Here is a 13,556-nt window from a genome sequence, read left to right as displayed (position 1 = left end):
ATTATTTAAGACGTTGCCCACTCCCCTCCTAAATTAGGCTCTACATATAAAAAGTTGTCGCTGTACCCCAAATAATGCTTTAATATTGGTTTAGTTTTTTACCCTCCATAAATATAGTCTAAACAGAGATTTGAAAAAAATATCAGCAGAATTTGGAATACTCGTAACACAGGATAAAATCGCCACCCTGAAACAAGAATTTCTGTTTGAAATCTCCAAGCGTTTCTAATTGTGGCCATAATATTGATGTACTGCTCTAATTTCAACCCAACCCTTCTATAAGACGCACTTAACCGGCCTCCGTGGCGGAGTGGCTAACACAGCGCACTACGAATCTCGGATTGGGCAGTTCGTTAGTTTCATCATCACCCTTTCTTATCTTCGCGATTAGCCAAACGTTGCAGAAAAGCAAAGTAAAACCAACCAGATAAATTAACCATAAGACGCACATGTTATAGACATTTTATTTAAAATCTGTACTCAGTGGAATCCCATAAAATTACTAGAATTTCCGTTCCTTAATTTCTAGAAATGTAGTCTACAAAAATATGATAAAAATTTGAATCTTTCAATACATAAGTAAATTATTTTTTTCGTTCATGGTCTTCGAATGTGTTGACCAGTTTTTTTCACATATAAAAGTATTCTTCAAAAAACATACCTGAAAAACTTAAAATTTTCAGCAGAAATTTACTTGTCACAAGTTTTGAGATTTTCCCCCCAATCCCTCTCTCAATTTACCCAATAGCTCATATATTTAAATTTGATTTCATGCTCTTGTCCCAATATATGATCTTTAAGTGTAAGTTTAGTTTCTTGCAAATAAAATATTTTCAATACAGAATTTTCAAGAATATTCTACCACTGGGAACAATATGTAGTGCAAGGTGTTCTATACTCTGAGGCGTCTTGGGAGCAAACGAACTTAAACAAGTCTTCTGCGCAAGTAGTGACTCGAGATGGCTTTACCAATGAACGCGTGCAAGGTAAGGGGTTTGAATGTAAGGTGCAAGCGACTGCAGCTACCACCCGTTTACAGCAGTGCGCACTGCTCGCTCCGCAACACCAACTTCATCCCCTTCCCTACCGTTATGCACAGCGTTGCTCCACAGGCTGAGTGTTTGATTTTTTACTTTGCATATCTGCAACATTTTGCGAAGTTGAGAATGAGTGATCGATTACGTGATGAAATTGATACACAAAAGAACGCCCATGCTCAGACCGGGATTCGAACCCGGGACTCCTGGCGTCTAGAGCTGTCATAATCACTACACCACGAAGGTCGGCGTTACTCCACAGATTACTAAGGCAGACCATAATACCGGAAGACCTAGGTTCGATTCCCGATGATCTAAGGCACGGAATTTTCCCAGCCTAATCCCCGAATAATGCAGCTCTGGGGTTCACCCCGCCTCACATCAACCCTGGGGGGAAGGGTTAAAGGCAACCGATCATGATGTTGATTACATCACCTCATAAATGGTCGAGATAAAGATGCATTACTCTGCATCTCCTACATGTGCCTTCATGGCACAGTACACTATGCAGAGGGAACTTTACATTTATTACTTACAGGGTAACAGGGAGGTGTCGGTCAGGGCTTCGAAACAAATAACGGAATTCCCACGCAAGTACCGTCTGCCTTGAAAAGGGTATATGTGCACAGCGCTTCTCTAAATTTTGTCTGCGGAAGCAAAAGTGCACTTTTCTTGTCCCAATGATACCAGTGATAACATGTTATGCTCTTTAAATAGCATTTAATAATGAAGACAATAGAATGTGAAAATGTATTTATTAACTTATTAATCTTCCATTAACAATGCATTTTGTCGAATACCTTCAACCAAGATATCCTCCATAGATAGGAGAGACTCCGTAGCTCTGGTACCTGACGCTGCCGTTGGGGTCGACGACGCTGAAGTGTCCGGCAGTTACTGGGCCACTGCGGCTCTCCACTTGGTTCTTGTTGTCTCCGGTGAGGAAGTCCTTCACTGCGTAGCCGTACTGGTACTGGGGGTACGCCTGCAAACATTATTTACAATATTAATACACGTAAGAATGTTTTGTGATTTCGGAGTGAAGGAGTTAACTTGAAAATAGACGTTTAAGCATAGATACTTACGTAGTGGCCAATTCCATATCCTCCATAGCCATAGGCTCCAAGGCTTGAGCCTCCGTAGATTCCCTGGGCGTTGGCAGCAGCCATGAAAGCGGCGAGAGCGAGAATTGCCTGTTTAAGAAAAAAATATGTGTTTAAAAAAACATTTTAAGCATTGGTTAAAATAATTGATCTCTTCTCTTTGTTGAATGCCTGAGAAAATTTATATTCGTTATTTTTGTAAATATTTTTATAACAACGATGTGGTAATACCCCTTCAATTATCTATTATTTAACAAAGTTGATAGAATTGTTATCTTTATTACGGAGATAGGTTTGGCTGGGAATTATCAAGATTATGAACTAATATTCGATACTGTGCAAAGTGAGAGAAATAATTTTAAAAATTCAATAAATTTTAACATACATTGTGATCTTCTTAAGGCGACGCCTAGCCTCACAAAGAACACAAAGCTTCTCATTATTTTCTCATTATTGTCTCTTTCGTGTTTCGACCTGGACATTGAATTTTCATACAAATATTCCATGGTCTATTGTAGAATAGTTAGCGAAATTTCAGTGTGGACACATTGACAAATGTTCATACAATTCAACCTAATTGTGTGAATATTTCCCGTAGCCAACTTCGGTTGCACAATGGTTAGTTAACACATCATGTAAAGATGGCAGGAGTCACGGGTTCGAATCGCGGCCTGGTCATTTGTGTCCTCTTGTCACATTCATCACATCATCACTTATCCTTATCTTCGCGATTAGCCAAATGTGGCAGAAAAGGGAAGTAAAATAAAACAAATCAATCAATGATCTTCATCGTCACAATTTCTAAAGTAGTAAGAAACAAAAATCAAGCCATCACACACATACATATAAAGTACTCTCACTATCATCATATTTATGTTCTCAAGTATATTTATGTGTACACGAACTTTGTACTTACAAAAAATGCCTTCATTTTTTATGGTTTTCGTAACTATCTGAGAAGATATATTTGTGTTGTAGTTGAATGTACTTACTTCATTGGATCTTTCTTTTATATAGTACCTTGTGGGGAAAGTAATCTTGTTTGGATTATTATTTCCTGCATTGCTTCAGTGAGTTCTACAGGTATTTGCTAATGCGATAGAATTTCACAGGAAATACAATGACTGAAGATATTTAAAGTTTCTGTTCACAAGGGAAGAATATTGACCATTGTTGTAAATTAGTTAAATTCCGCCTCATTAAGTTCTTTCTATGAAAATGCCTATCCTGTCGAAAAGAGGATTATTTCTTCTCGTTCATTGCCCCCTAATTACACGAGCTGAAGAAGGTGCATTTACCCGGAAAGACTACTTTTGTGTAACATCATGCTTTTAATTTACAGCAATTGCCTTACATTTACACAAAATGATAATTTAAAGTTGGAAATGTATAAACTAAAATGTGCTGTAATCAGGGGTAGCGCCAGGGGGTGCGAGGGGGTACTTGGGCACTCCTTAATTTTCTTCCACAGCGCCTTTAGTACCACTTTCTCAAAACCTATTTCAGCAGAAAATACTGTTAATTCTTCACAGAGTAAAAAAGTTTGGAGTAAACAAAAATAGTTTGTGGCAACCAAACATTTGTTTAAACAGGCGAAGAACAAATGATTATTCACCCACCAGTACTAAATGCTCTTTAGTAATCGTGCACAAGAATTTGTTCAAAATTACCAACTTTAGTAACTAACTAACTCTCTAGCCTTCTTAAACCCGAAGGTTCATGGCTGCAGCAACACAGGCCTTCCATCTGTCCCTATCTTGAGCAAGATCTATATACTCTTTTCCATCCCTACCGATTTCCTTTAGGTCCATCTCAACGTTGTCCCTCCATCTTCGTCTCGGCCTTCCTACAGGTCTCTTACCAACAGGTTTCCCAACAAGAATCCTGTAAACTCCTCTTTCCTCTCCCATTCGTGCCACATGGCCTGCCCACCTAAGTCTTCTTGATTTAATTATTCTAATAATATCTGGACATGAATACAAATTATGTAGTTCTAAATTATGTAACCTTCTCCACTCACCTGTCACACAATCCCTTTTACGTCCAAATATTTTCCTAAGCATCTTATTTTCAAGTACTCTCAATTTATGTTTCTCTTTCAATGTAAGGGAACACGTTTCACATCCATATAACACTACAGCAAAATTACTGTTTTGTATATTTTAACTTTTAGTTTCTTAGATATTAAACGCGAATACAAAAGTTTATGAAGAGAGAAGTAACATGCATTTCCTGAATTAAGCCTACTTTTTATTTCCTCTTTAATATAATTTTCATTTGTTAATATTACTCCTAAGTATTTGAATTTGGAAACTGGTTCAAACGAGTTGTTATCAATGATTAGATTTTGATTATTACCTAACACATGGTTTCGGCCTGTAAGCATATATTTAGTTTTCTCTTTGTTAAGTTCCAAACCTATCTCTTTAGCAGTTTTGAAAAATATTTTAGCATTATTCTTAATTGTATTTATATCATCCCTTAATAAGTCTACATCATCTGCATATGCTAACAACTGAGTCATACCATTTAATTTTAGTCCTTCGTTAGTTTCTTTTACCTTCCTAACAGCATATTCTAAGGCAAAATTAAAGAGCAATGGAGATAATGCATCTCCTTGTTTTAACCCATCATGAATTGTAAATTTGTCAGACACATTAATACCCACACGAATTTTACCTTCTGTTTCACTGGTGCATATTTTTATCATACTAACAAGCTTCTTAGGTATTCCAAACTCGACTAATATATTATATAATGTATCTCTTTTGACCGAATCATATGCTTTTTTGAAATCAATGAATAGCTGATGGACATTTTGATTATATTCCCACTTTTTTTCAAGTGTCTGTCTGATGTGAAAAATTTGATCTGTAGTTGATCTGTTACGTTTAAATCCACATTGATAATCACCTATAATTTCATTAGCATATGGGGTTAGTCTTGTTAAAAGAATGTTAGATAATATTTTGTATGTTGTTGAGAGTAGAGAAATTCCACGGTAATTATTGCAGTTCATTTTATCACCTTTTTTAAACACAATAACAATTATGGATTCTTTCCACTGTTGAGGGATTTCTTCTTTATTCCATATTAAACAAAATAATTTATGAATTTGACATATTAACGAATTTCCACCATATTTAATTAACTCAGCTGGTATTAAATCAATGCCAGGTGCTTTGTTATTCTTTATTCTTTTAATAGCATCTTTAACTTCAGTCAAGTTAAGTTCTGGAACTAAAGGTTCTCCTGTGTGTACTTCATTTACTTCTGATTTATCTCCTACATGGACATTTAAAAGGTCATTAAAGTAGTTCTTCCATCTATTTAGAATATCGCTTGGGTCTGCTAGAAAATCACCGTCTTTATCTTTTAACAAGTTTACTTTAGCTTGCCACCCCTTTCTAAATTCATTTACACCTTTATATAAATCTCTGATATTTTTGTTTTTGCTGTTTGTTTCAATTTCGTTAATTTTGGTTTTCAAGTAATCTCTTTTTTTTACTTCTAAACGTGCGTTTAACTTCTCGCTTTATTCTATTATAATTGCTTAGATTTGTATCATCATAGTTATTTAATCACCTAAGTCTAGCCTGATTTATTTTATTTATTTATTTATTTATTTATTGCGTCTTGTTTATCATGGCGAAGTTAAGGCTTTGATTTCTTATTTCTATTAAATTATGACATTCATTATCAAACCATGGCTTACTTTTTCTTGGTTTATGGTATCCTATACTTTCTTTAGCTCCTGATTCTATTGCATTACGTATGTGCTCCCAATTCTTATTTACGTTTTTTTTCATTTATATTTTCATCATCATTTAAATCCTGATAAAAATCAAATCTATTTGACAGTTTAATTTGGTAATTTTTCTTAATTCTTTCATCAGCAAATTTTCCTGTATTAAATTTTAGAACGTTTATATTTTGTTGCTTATGATTTATCACTGCGAGTCTTTCTCTTAATTTAGCAATTACTAAATAATGGTCACTGGCACAGTTAGCACCTCTATGTGTATGCATTCTCTTATCAATGATCTATCTGATTATGAGTTTTACCATCTTGAGAAGACGAGGTATATTTATGGATAACTTTATGTTTAAAAGTGGTACTTTTCACAATTAATTTCTTTGAGGTTGCAAAAGTAATCAATCTTATACCATTATCATTACTTAATTCATGAAGACTTTCTTTACCAATCGTGGGTTTAAATGTCTCTTCTTTGCCAATCTGTGCATTACAGTCACCTAACAGAATTTTGATATTATACTGAGAAAATTTATCAAAGACCTGTTCTAACTCTCCATTTGTGCTTGTATGTTTATTAAAATAATTTTACACCACCTACCCTGTAAAACTGCATATGATATCCTATCATTAATAAATTTAAGCCGATATAATTCTATTATTTATGAAAAAGCCTGTTCCAAAATTATGATTTTCAGTACCACCATAGAAAAAAGTATAATTTTTAGTTTTACAATTACCTTCTCCTTGCCACCTAACTTCTTGAACAGCTACTACATCTAATTTATACCTAACTATCTTATTAACTGTACACTGAAATGCCCCAGGCCGGTAAAGGCTCAGAACATTCCAGGTGCCTAATTTAATATCCTTATTCCTAATGTAGATCTTATCCTTAGTCCAGGGACCTCACAAAGTAGTCCCCACCCGGAGATCCGAACGGGGGACTATTTTACCTCCGGAATATTTTACCTTGGGAACATCCATGGCCTTATATTGCTGTTTCTTGACATGTCTTTTTACAGTGCAGAGTTGTCAGCTCTACGCCTAACCCCCAATATGAATGGAGGACCGCACCTACTTTAGTAAACGCAACAAATGTTTTGCTTACAGTTATCAAATAGCAACCAAACCTGTTTATTTAATTCAACGAAATCCCTTTTGCATGTGTTGCGGGGCCATTTATGTTATGACGTATGAAATCAATGTCGTCATATTGAGCGTATAATCAGTGGCGTAGCAAGTGGTGGGCGAAGTGGGCAATCGCACCTGAAAGGGTCTCGCGTCCCATGAGGCTTATACGACAAATGTAATAAATAGAAATGAGAAGATAAGTTGGAAAAGGCAAGAATGAAATTGGGTGCAATAAAATATCTGGCTTTAAATTCTAGTTAAACGTTACAATTTGAATCAATACGTCAAAACGGGCATAACATACAGGCAGAAGGACCCAAAACCTGAGAGGTGCGGGGGGGAGCGAAATAAGTAAAAATTATTGTCGTATTTCTCATGTGAAACATTTACTAAAAACTCACGATAGCTTGCTTGGATATTTACCCATTTATTATTTTTTGAAATAAAATAGCACTTTGTCTTGACTTTTCAGCTTTTTGACCTTGCATTCTTGATTTGAATAAGTTAACAATAAAGTACCTCCAACTGCCAAGAAGCAAGTGTGGGGTATTTAAATGCTTGCGTTGTTTTCAACTCCCTGAGAATAGAGAAATACATTTCGAAAGTGAGTAAAATTATTAAATAACATTTTCGTCAGTAATTTAGTATTATTTAAATATGATCATTTGCTGACGTATCACTGAAGATTTTGTACACATTCACATTAAAGAATGGATGGGGGCCTCGCATTCTTATCTCGCCCAGGACCTCGGGATATATTGCTACGACTCTTTTATAATATTAAGTGTTGAAGAGAGACCACAATTATGGTATACTACAGGCAAGTCATTGATACTAATCTGAAAGAGGAGCCACATTTACTTCTTGTACATGTTGCGGTCAAAGCAAGGAAGCAAATATGAATCAAGTCCTTGACATATTTTCATAGAAGCCTAGTAAAAGATGATTGGTATTTCATGTAGCTGCTACAGAATAGCTACATGCATGTTTCATGTTTCTTGTATTTTGAATATCGCATCCCCTAAATTTCATTCCGCACATCCTCAGCACCCCTAGATGGTGCCGCCGCTGGCTGCAAAATTATTATTGACTAGTTTTTCATAGGTATCTTATTAATTCTTCTTATGCTGTAGCATAGCCGACCATTCTTGTTGTGATACCTCATGATCGTGGGAATACGAATTCCTTAACTCTGGTTTGTAGGTACAGTGATGGACACTTGTGTGTTATAGTGTTATAATAATGCCATTTACTTTCAGTGGGATCGTTACAAGCAAGAGTGGCCGTAACTATACCACATGAGTGCTGTTCCATGGCATAGAAACCATTCTGGTTTGGAGTGGATTGTATTGCACAACCTCTCTCTCTCTCTGATACCCGTCAATCTATATGAACAACACTTTTTTTTTCACATTTTGAAACATTTCAGGACGATTTTGTATAATATGTTTAAAAACTTGGTACAATTTCGGAATTTGGGAAGAGGAAGTTTCTTTGAAGTTTAGCTGGGAGGAAAATTCGATGAAGCATCTCTTTCTGTAATATTAAAGAAGAATACAATTGGTGCATATGGCGCTACGATCGATCAAGAATGTTAAGGTACTTTATGGTACACAGTCCCTTGGAAAATGCTGATCCTATGGTGTTTTGTCTGGAGTATAGATATTTATGAGAAGGATTTGGTGACATTTTTGTGTTCAATTACTTCATTCATTTCATTGTAAGTGATCTCAACAGCTCAAGTGTTATCTGCATTAGTCACAACACATTAATTGTTCATTTTAATATTCTAAAGTGCATAGCTTAAACACCCCTGCCTCACTTCAATAAAATTTCCCTGTACACATTTTTTGCGAACATTGGGGAGTTCTCAGAAAAACTTGATGAATAAGCTGTTGAATATAAAATATGGCAACTATCCGTGAGTAGCTCTTGCGTTTCTGAAAAAAAATTAACTGTCGTTTTACACGAATTTAAATGTACTAAAAAAAGTAAATTACTGACTCACCCAATCAACATTTTTCTATATTTCGAGCAAATACTTATCCATTTCATCTTATAATGAGATAATAATAGAACGTTATGATTTCTATAATTTTATGTGCTTAGATAATAGTGAAAACATGAAATTACAACTATTTCTGGTAATTGGAAGAGGGAGACAACAAGGAACAATGAACTACAATGATCTGAAAAGCGATTGATTGAGTTGGTGTTTTAAGTCCACTTTATCCACAGAAAGACTAATCGGGACTAGATCTACAGTTTAAAGTGGGATCCGGACCATTATGTCCCTCCACCGGGTATCGAACCTGGGACCCCTTGATTACATGCGCTACCACTGCGACATCGGGGAGGCGCTCTGAAAAGCGAGCTGCAGTTTTCAATAATAAATTATTTGTTTACTGTGAATTTATGACAGTCAACTCAATGTCCTTGTGTCTGTAATTCATCAATATTGAAGGTGAAATCGAATTTTGACTCTCCTTGGTAGGTCCCGAGAATCAATAAAGTGTATCTTTCCGACGTCGAGGCATCACACCATAAAACTACTCCCGTAGAAGAAATTATTTTTAACACTTTCACAGTTCGACAAAATATTTTTTAAATATATTTTATTTCTTCTTATGTACACACCTTTACACCTTCAAAAGCTTAATAGACCTTCTGGGATATTTCCACTAAAATAAAAAAAAATATGAAAATTTTCTAAAATAAATTGTGAACATTACTTTACAGTAGAATCATTTAGTTTTTTTTTAAAAAAAATAATTGTCAAAACATTTCGATATTGTAAAGGTGAGTCACTGTTCTGATGCAGATCCATATTTCACGTTCTTCTCAAAAACATCTTTACAAATATGTATTTACACAAAGTCTCGGTTTGTTAAAGTAAAGTTTACCACATTTCAATGTCTTGTTCTAATGAGTATTACAGTGTTATTTAATGGGGTCAATTTGACTTGAATTCTATTAGATAGGGAGATAATTCAAACAAATAAACTTTTTCTCTTTACTTAAATGAGAAACTTTCAATGCTTCTCTCTAATTCTTTGACGGGATACAGGGAGTACCTATAATTTGAATCAAAGAGTTTAGGGAGCACTGTACAAATTGAATAGAGTAGGCATCACATTTAGTTTATTCACTCAAATAAATAAGTTGATTCCACTGCCCATGTAATTGGTTGTTTCTTCGTTGGCCCTTGGTCGAAGCTTCTGATACGATGCATTCCTAAATACAACAAGGCAATTTCTTGCAATTGTACTCTTCGTTGCATCATTTGTTTACTATCCATGCATTTTACTTTTATTCTACAAAATATCATTCACATTAATTTATTGGCGAATATCTGGGGAAAATCTCACACAAACAGAAATTTGAAAATGACTAGTTCTCTTTTAGGAATTGAAAATAATTTAATTTTGTTTGGAAGAAAATTTATAAAGAACTTTATTCATTTTTCATAAGACGAGTAATGTTATGGTAATAATATTTATAAAAACAAATGCATTTTAGAAGATAGCTGGTTCACTTAGACGTTAGTTTGAGGCTACAAGTTTAATGCTTTGATTAATGCATTTACTATTCTGTGTATACTTAATTAAAAAGATGCGGGGGTGCATAGTAGCCGTTTACCCACCTTTCCTTTTTGCAACTCTGATACGAATACTGTAGCAGTTTAACTTATAATCAGTGCTAGTATATTAATATTTGGGCATTCTTCTGAGTGTGATCGAGAAATGTGATTGTAGAAATGCACAGATACATCGAAACTATTCAAGATTGCCCTAATGCAACAGAATAAACTTAATAATAAGATTGAAAAATGAAAATGTATTGCAGTTCAATCAATGACAAGCTGAATGGTGCAAAAACGATTTCTTTGATTTAGTATTCGCAACATAATGTTTAGTTAATGTGAATAAAATTAAAAAGAAATAATACAGGATACAGTCTTTATTAACTTATTCATCTTCCATCAACAACACACTTTGTCAAATACTTTCATCCCAGGAATCCTCCGTAGATGGGGGAGACTCCGTAGCTCTGGTACCTGACGCTGCCGTTGGGGTCGACGACGCTGAAGTGTCCGGCAGTGACTGGGCCACTGCGGCTTTCCACTTGGTTCTTGTTGTCTCCGGTGAGGAAGTCCTTCACTGCGTAGCCGTATTGGTACTGGGGGTACGCCTGCAAACATAACATTTACAATATTAATACAAGTAAGATAATGTTATTTCGGAGCGAAGGATAGAAATACACAGTTGATAATAGACGTTTAAGTATTAATACTTACGTAGTGACCGATTCCATATCCTCCATTGCCATAGGCTCCAAGGCCTAAGCCTCCATAGAGTCCCTGGGCGTTGGCAGCAGCCACGAAAACGGCGAATGCGAGGATTGCCTGTCGGACGAAAAAGATAAGATTGAAAAAACAACATTCAAGATACAAAAGATACACATAATGGCCTATTTGGGATGTTACTGAAGAAATATTTCTGACATAGGCTTACAGCGATTAAAGTATTCTATTTCTATGATGTCTCACCACGAATAGTCATGAAAATTTACACGCTTATTTCGATTGAAGTTGTACACAATTGATGCCTATCGCCTAATATTAATATTTAATGTGTTTCTTCCTGAATGTGCTAAAATAACAGAATGTCTAAAATTGTGACTACAACTAACGATTATTAGGATCTAGATACTATGTTTCCAGGACACAACAACGTTTTTCAATTGGCACTTTTAAACAGGACGTAATACAAATGCTCAGAGAAATTCATATGTAACTCGTGGTCTTTTGAGTAAGAGAACTAGCTTCCCCAACTTTATCCTTTTTGCTATTGACCAGGAATTGTGAGTCGCACCCCCAACCTGGAGTTTAAATTATTTTCCAATACATCTAATCTCGTTAATTCAGCCGTAGTTATTAAAGTGTACTTCATCCCAGATAGTTACGAAATATTATTGTGCATGCAAATATTTATATAAAGCTATCTAATAAAATATACAAAAAGTATTTGCTGCTGATGTTAAACACATAGCTATATTAGAAAAATTATTATTTGTATAAATGGTTTCATTCACACTTATTTACGTAAATATGTAATATGAGTACATTAAATGTTGTACTTACAACAAATGACTTCATTTTGGTGACGTGGAACTCAAAACAAATAGATGAGAAGTATAGGTGGTTGTCGAATGTAGGTTACTTGACTGAATCAGGTCTTTTATATGATACTTTGTGGAGAAAGTTATTTTATTTGGAGTTTTCTTTCCTGCAAAGCTTCATTGATTTCTGCATGTATGTGGTAATATGGAATATTTTCACAGGAAATTCAGAGATTTGAAGACGTTCAAAATCCCTGTTCAGAAGGAAGGTAACATTATTTATCGTTGTTGCAAATGAGATAACTGCCTTCTCATAAGATTCTTTCTGAGAAAACGTCTTTCAACCTGTGATAAAGAAAGGAAACATGCGTAGGAAGTACGTTACAGATATACAATACACGAAATTTACTGGAGTGTATTTACTCAGAAAAGCCTACTTTTTGCGTAACTTCATGCTATAATTTACAGTGATTGCTCATACTATTAACTGATTTATAATTTAATTTAGCTAGAATTGTGTAACCGGAAATTTAATTTAAAAGTAAATTCCTTTTTATGTTTTCTGCGTTTTACTTATCCCAATTATGCTTTAACAAATCTAATCCATATCAGCTGAAAATCTATGATTCCTAAACTCAGCAGTATAGCTTATATGTACCCATAGGCAGATCTAGAGTTATTTTTCGAGGGGCACTGCATGTGCTGTAAGCGTTTGTGCTTACACACACACACACGCACAAGCACATATATGTGGACTCGTGCGGGGGGGGGGGGGGGGGTGAGAGCGCGGTATACAGGATGTCGCCGATAAACTTTTTCAGGGAGTAGAGAACATGGAGACGAATGAACTTTTCTTAAAAAAAAAATTTACCATTTTCACCTCGCCAATGACGTAGTAGTAACACCGTCAATGAGTCCCGGATTCGATCGCCTATCGAAGCACATTGCACAGTCATATGTATTCTACTTTCAACTGTTGGTATAGTCCTTAATACCCTATCTAAGCACAGAGAGCACTGAAGCAAACGTCTACTTTGACAGACAAATTTAGACATTTTGTTTGCTCAATTCGATGTTATGAATCCTCGAGAAACGGCATTTTCTATCCTATATGTGTGCAACAACGCGACAACATTTACGGCTAGCACTGCCATAGCACAATATGGAGCCTTACGATATCTTTCTTTTATGTAAACGCATCTAATATGGTAAGCAACATATGTTTTTGCGATGGTAAATAAACAATGTGAAGAAAAAAGGCTAAGATCAGTGACAGGCAGTTTTTTCCATGGCATAGTTACGTATTTAAATTTATCCCGCAATTATAAAAAAATCTCCTGGCAACCATGAAGCTATTCATGGGATTGCGTACATTCTGGATGGATAAAAAATATTTTTGGATGTCTT

General features: G+C 35.2%; 1 protein-coding gene across 3 annotated transcripts; it reads right to left on the bottom strand.

Moving 5' to 3' along the window:
• Nucleotides 1-1,799: 1,799 nt before the first annotated feature.
• On the bottom strand, nt 1,800-12,253 carry LOC146002061 (larval cuticle protein A2B-like). 3 transcript variants are annotated; one of them, XM_083139774.1, is made up of 3 exons: nt 3,057-3,112; nt 2,123-2,230; nt 1,800-2,022 (listed from the first exon to the last, which is right to left on the bottom strand). In XM_083139774.1, exons 1-3 carry the CDS (start codon nt 3,069-3,071, stop codon nt 1,840-1,842), a joined length of 306 nt encoding a protein of 101 aa, XP_082995900.1. In that variant the 5' UTR covers nt 3,072-3,112; the 3' UTR covers nt 1,800-1,839. The 3 variants fall into 3 exon arrangements, with proteins under 3 accessions (XP_082995900.1, XP_082995898.1, XP_082995899.1); XM_083139772.1 differs by lacking the exons at nt 2,123-2,230; nt 3,057-3,112 and adding exons at nt 11,326-11,433; nt 12,172-12,253 and having other exon boundaries at nt 1,804-2,022; XM_083139773.1 differs by lacking the exons at nt 1,800-2,022; nt 2,123-2,230; nt 3,057-3,112 and adding exons at nt 11,006-11,219; nt 11,326-11,433; nt 12,172-12,253.
• Nucleotides 12,254-13,556: the final 1,303 nt, after the last annotated feature.

This window comes from Lepisma saccharinum, chromosome 18 (assembly GCF_977018435.1).
Source record: "Lepisma saccharinum chromosome 18, izLepSacc3.1, whole genome shotgun sequence".
In the NCBI taxonomy this organism is placed as follows: Eukaryota; Metazoa; Arthropoda; class Insecta; order Zygentoma; family Lepismatidae; genus Lepisma; species Lepisma saccharinum.
This window is presented reverse-complemented; position numbering and strand designations above follow the sequence as displayed.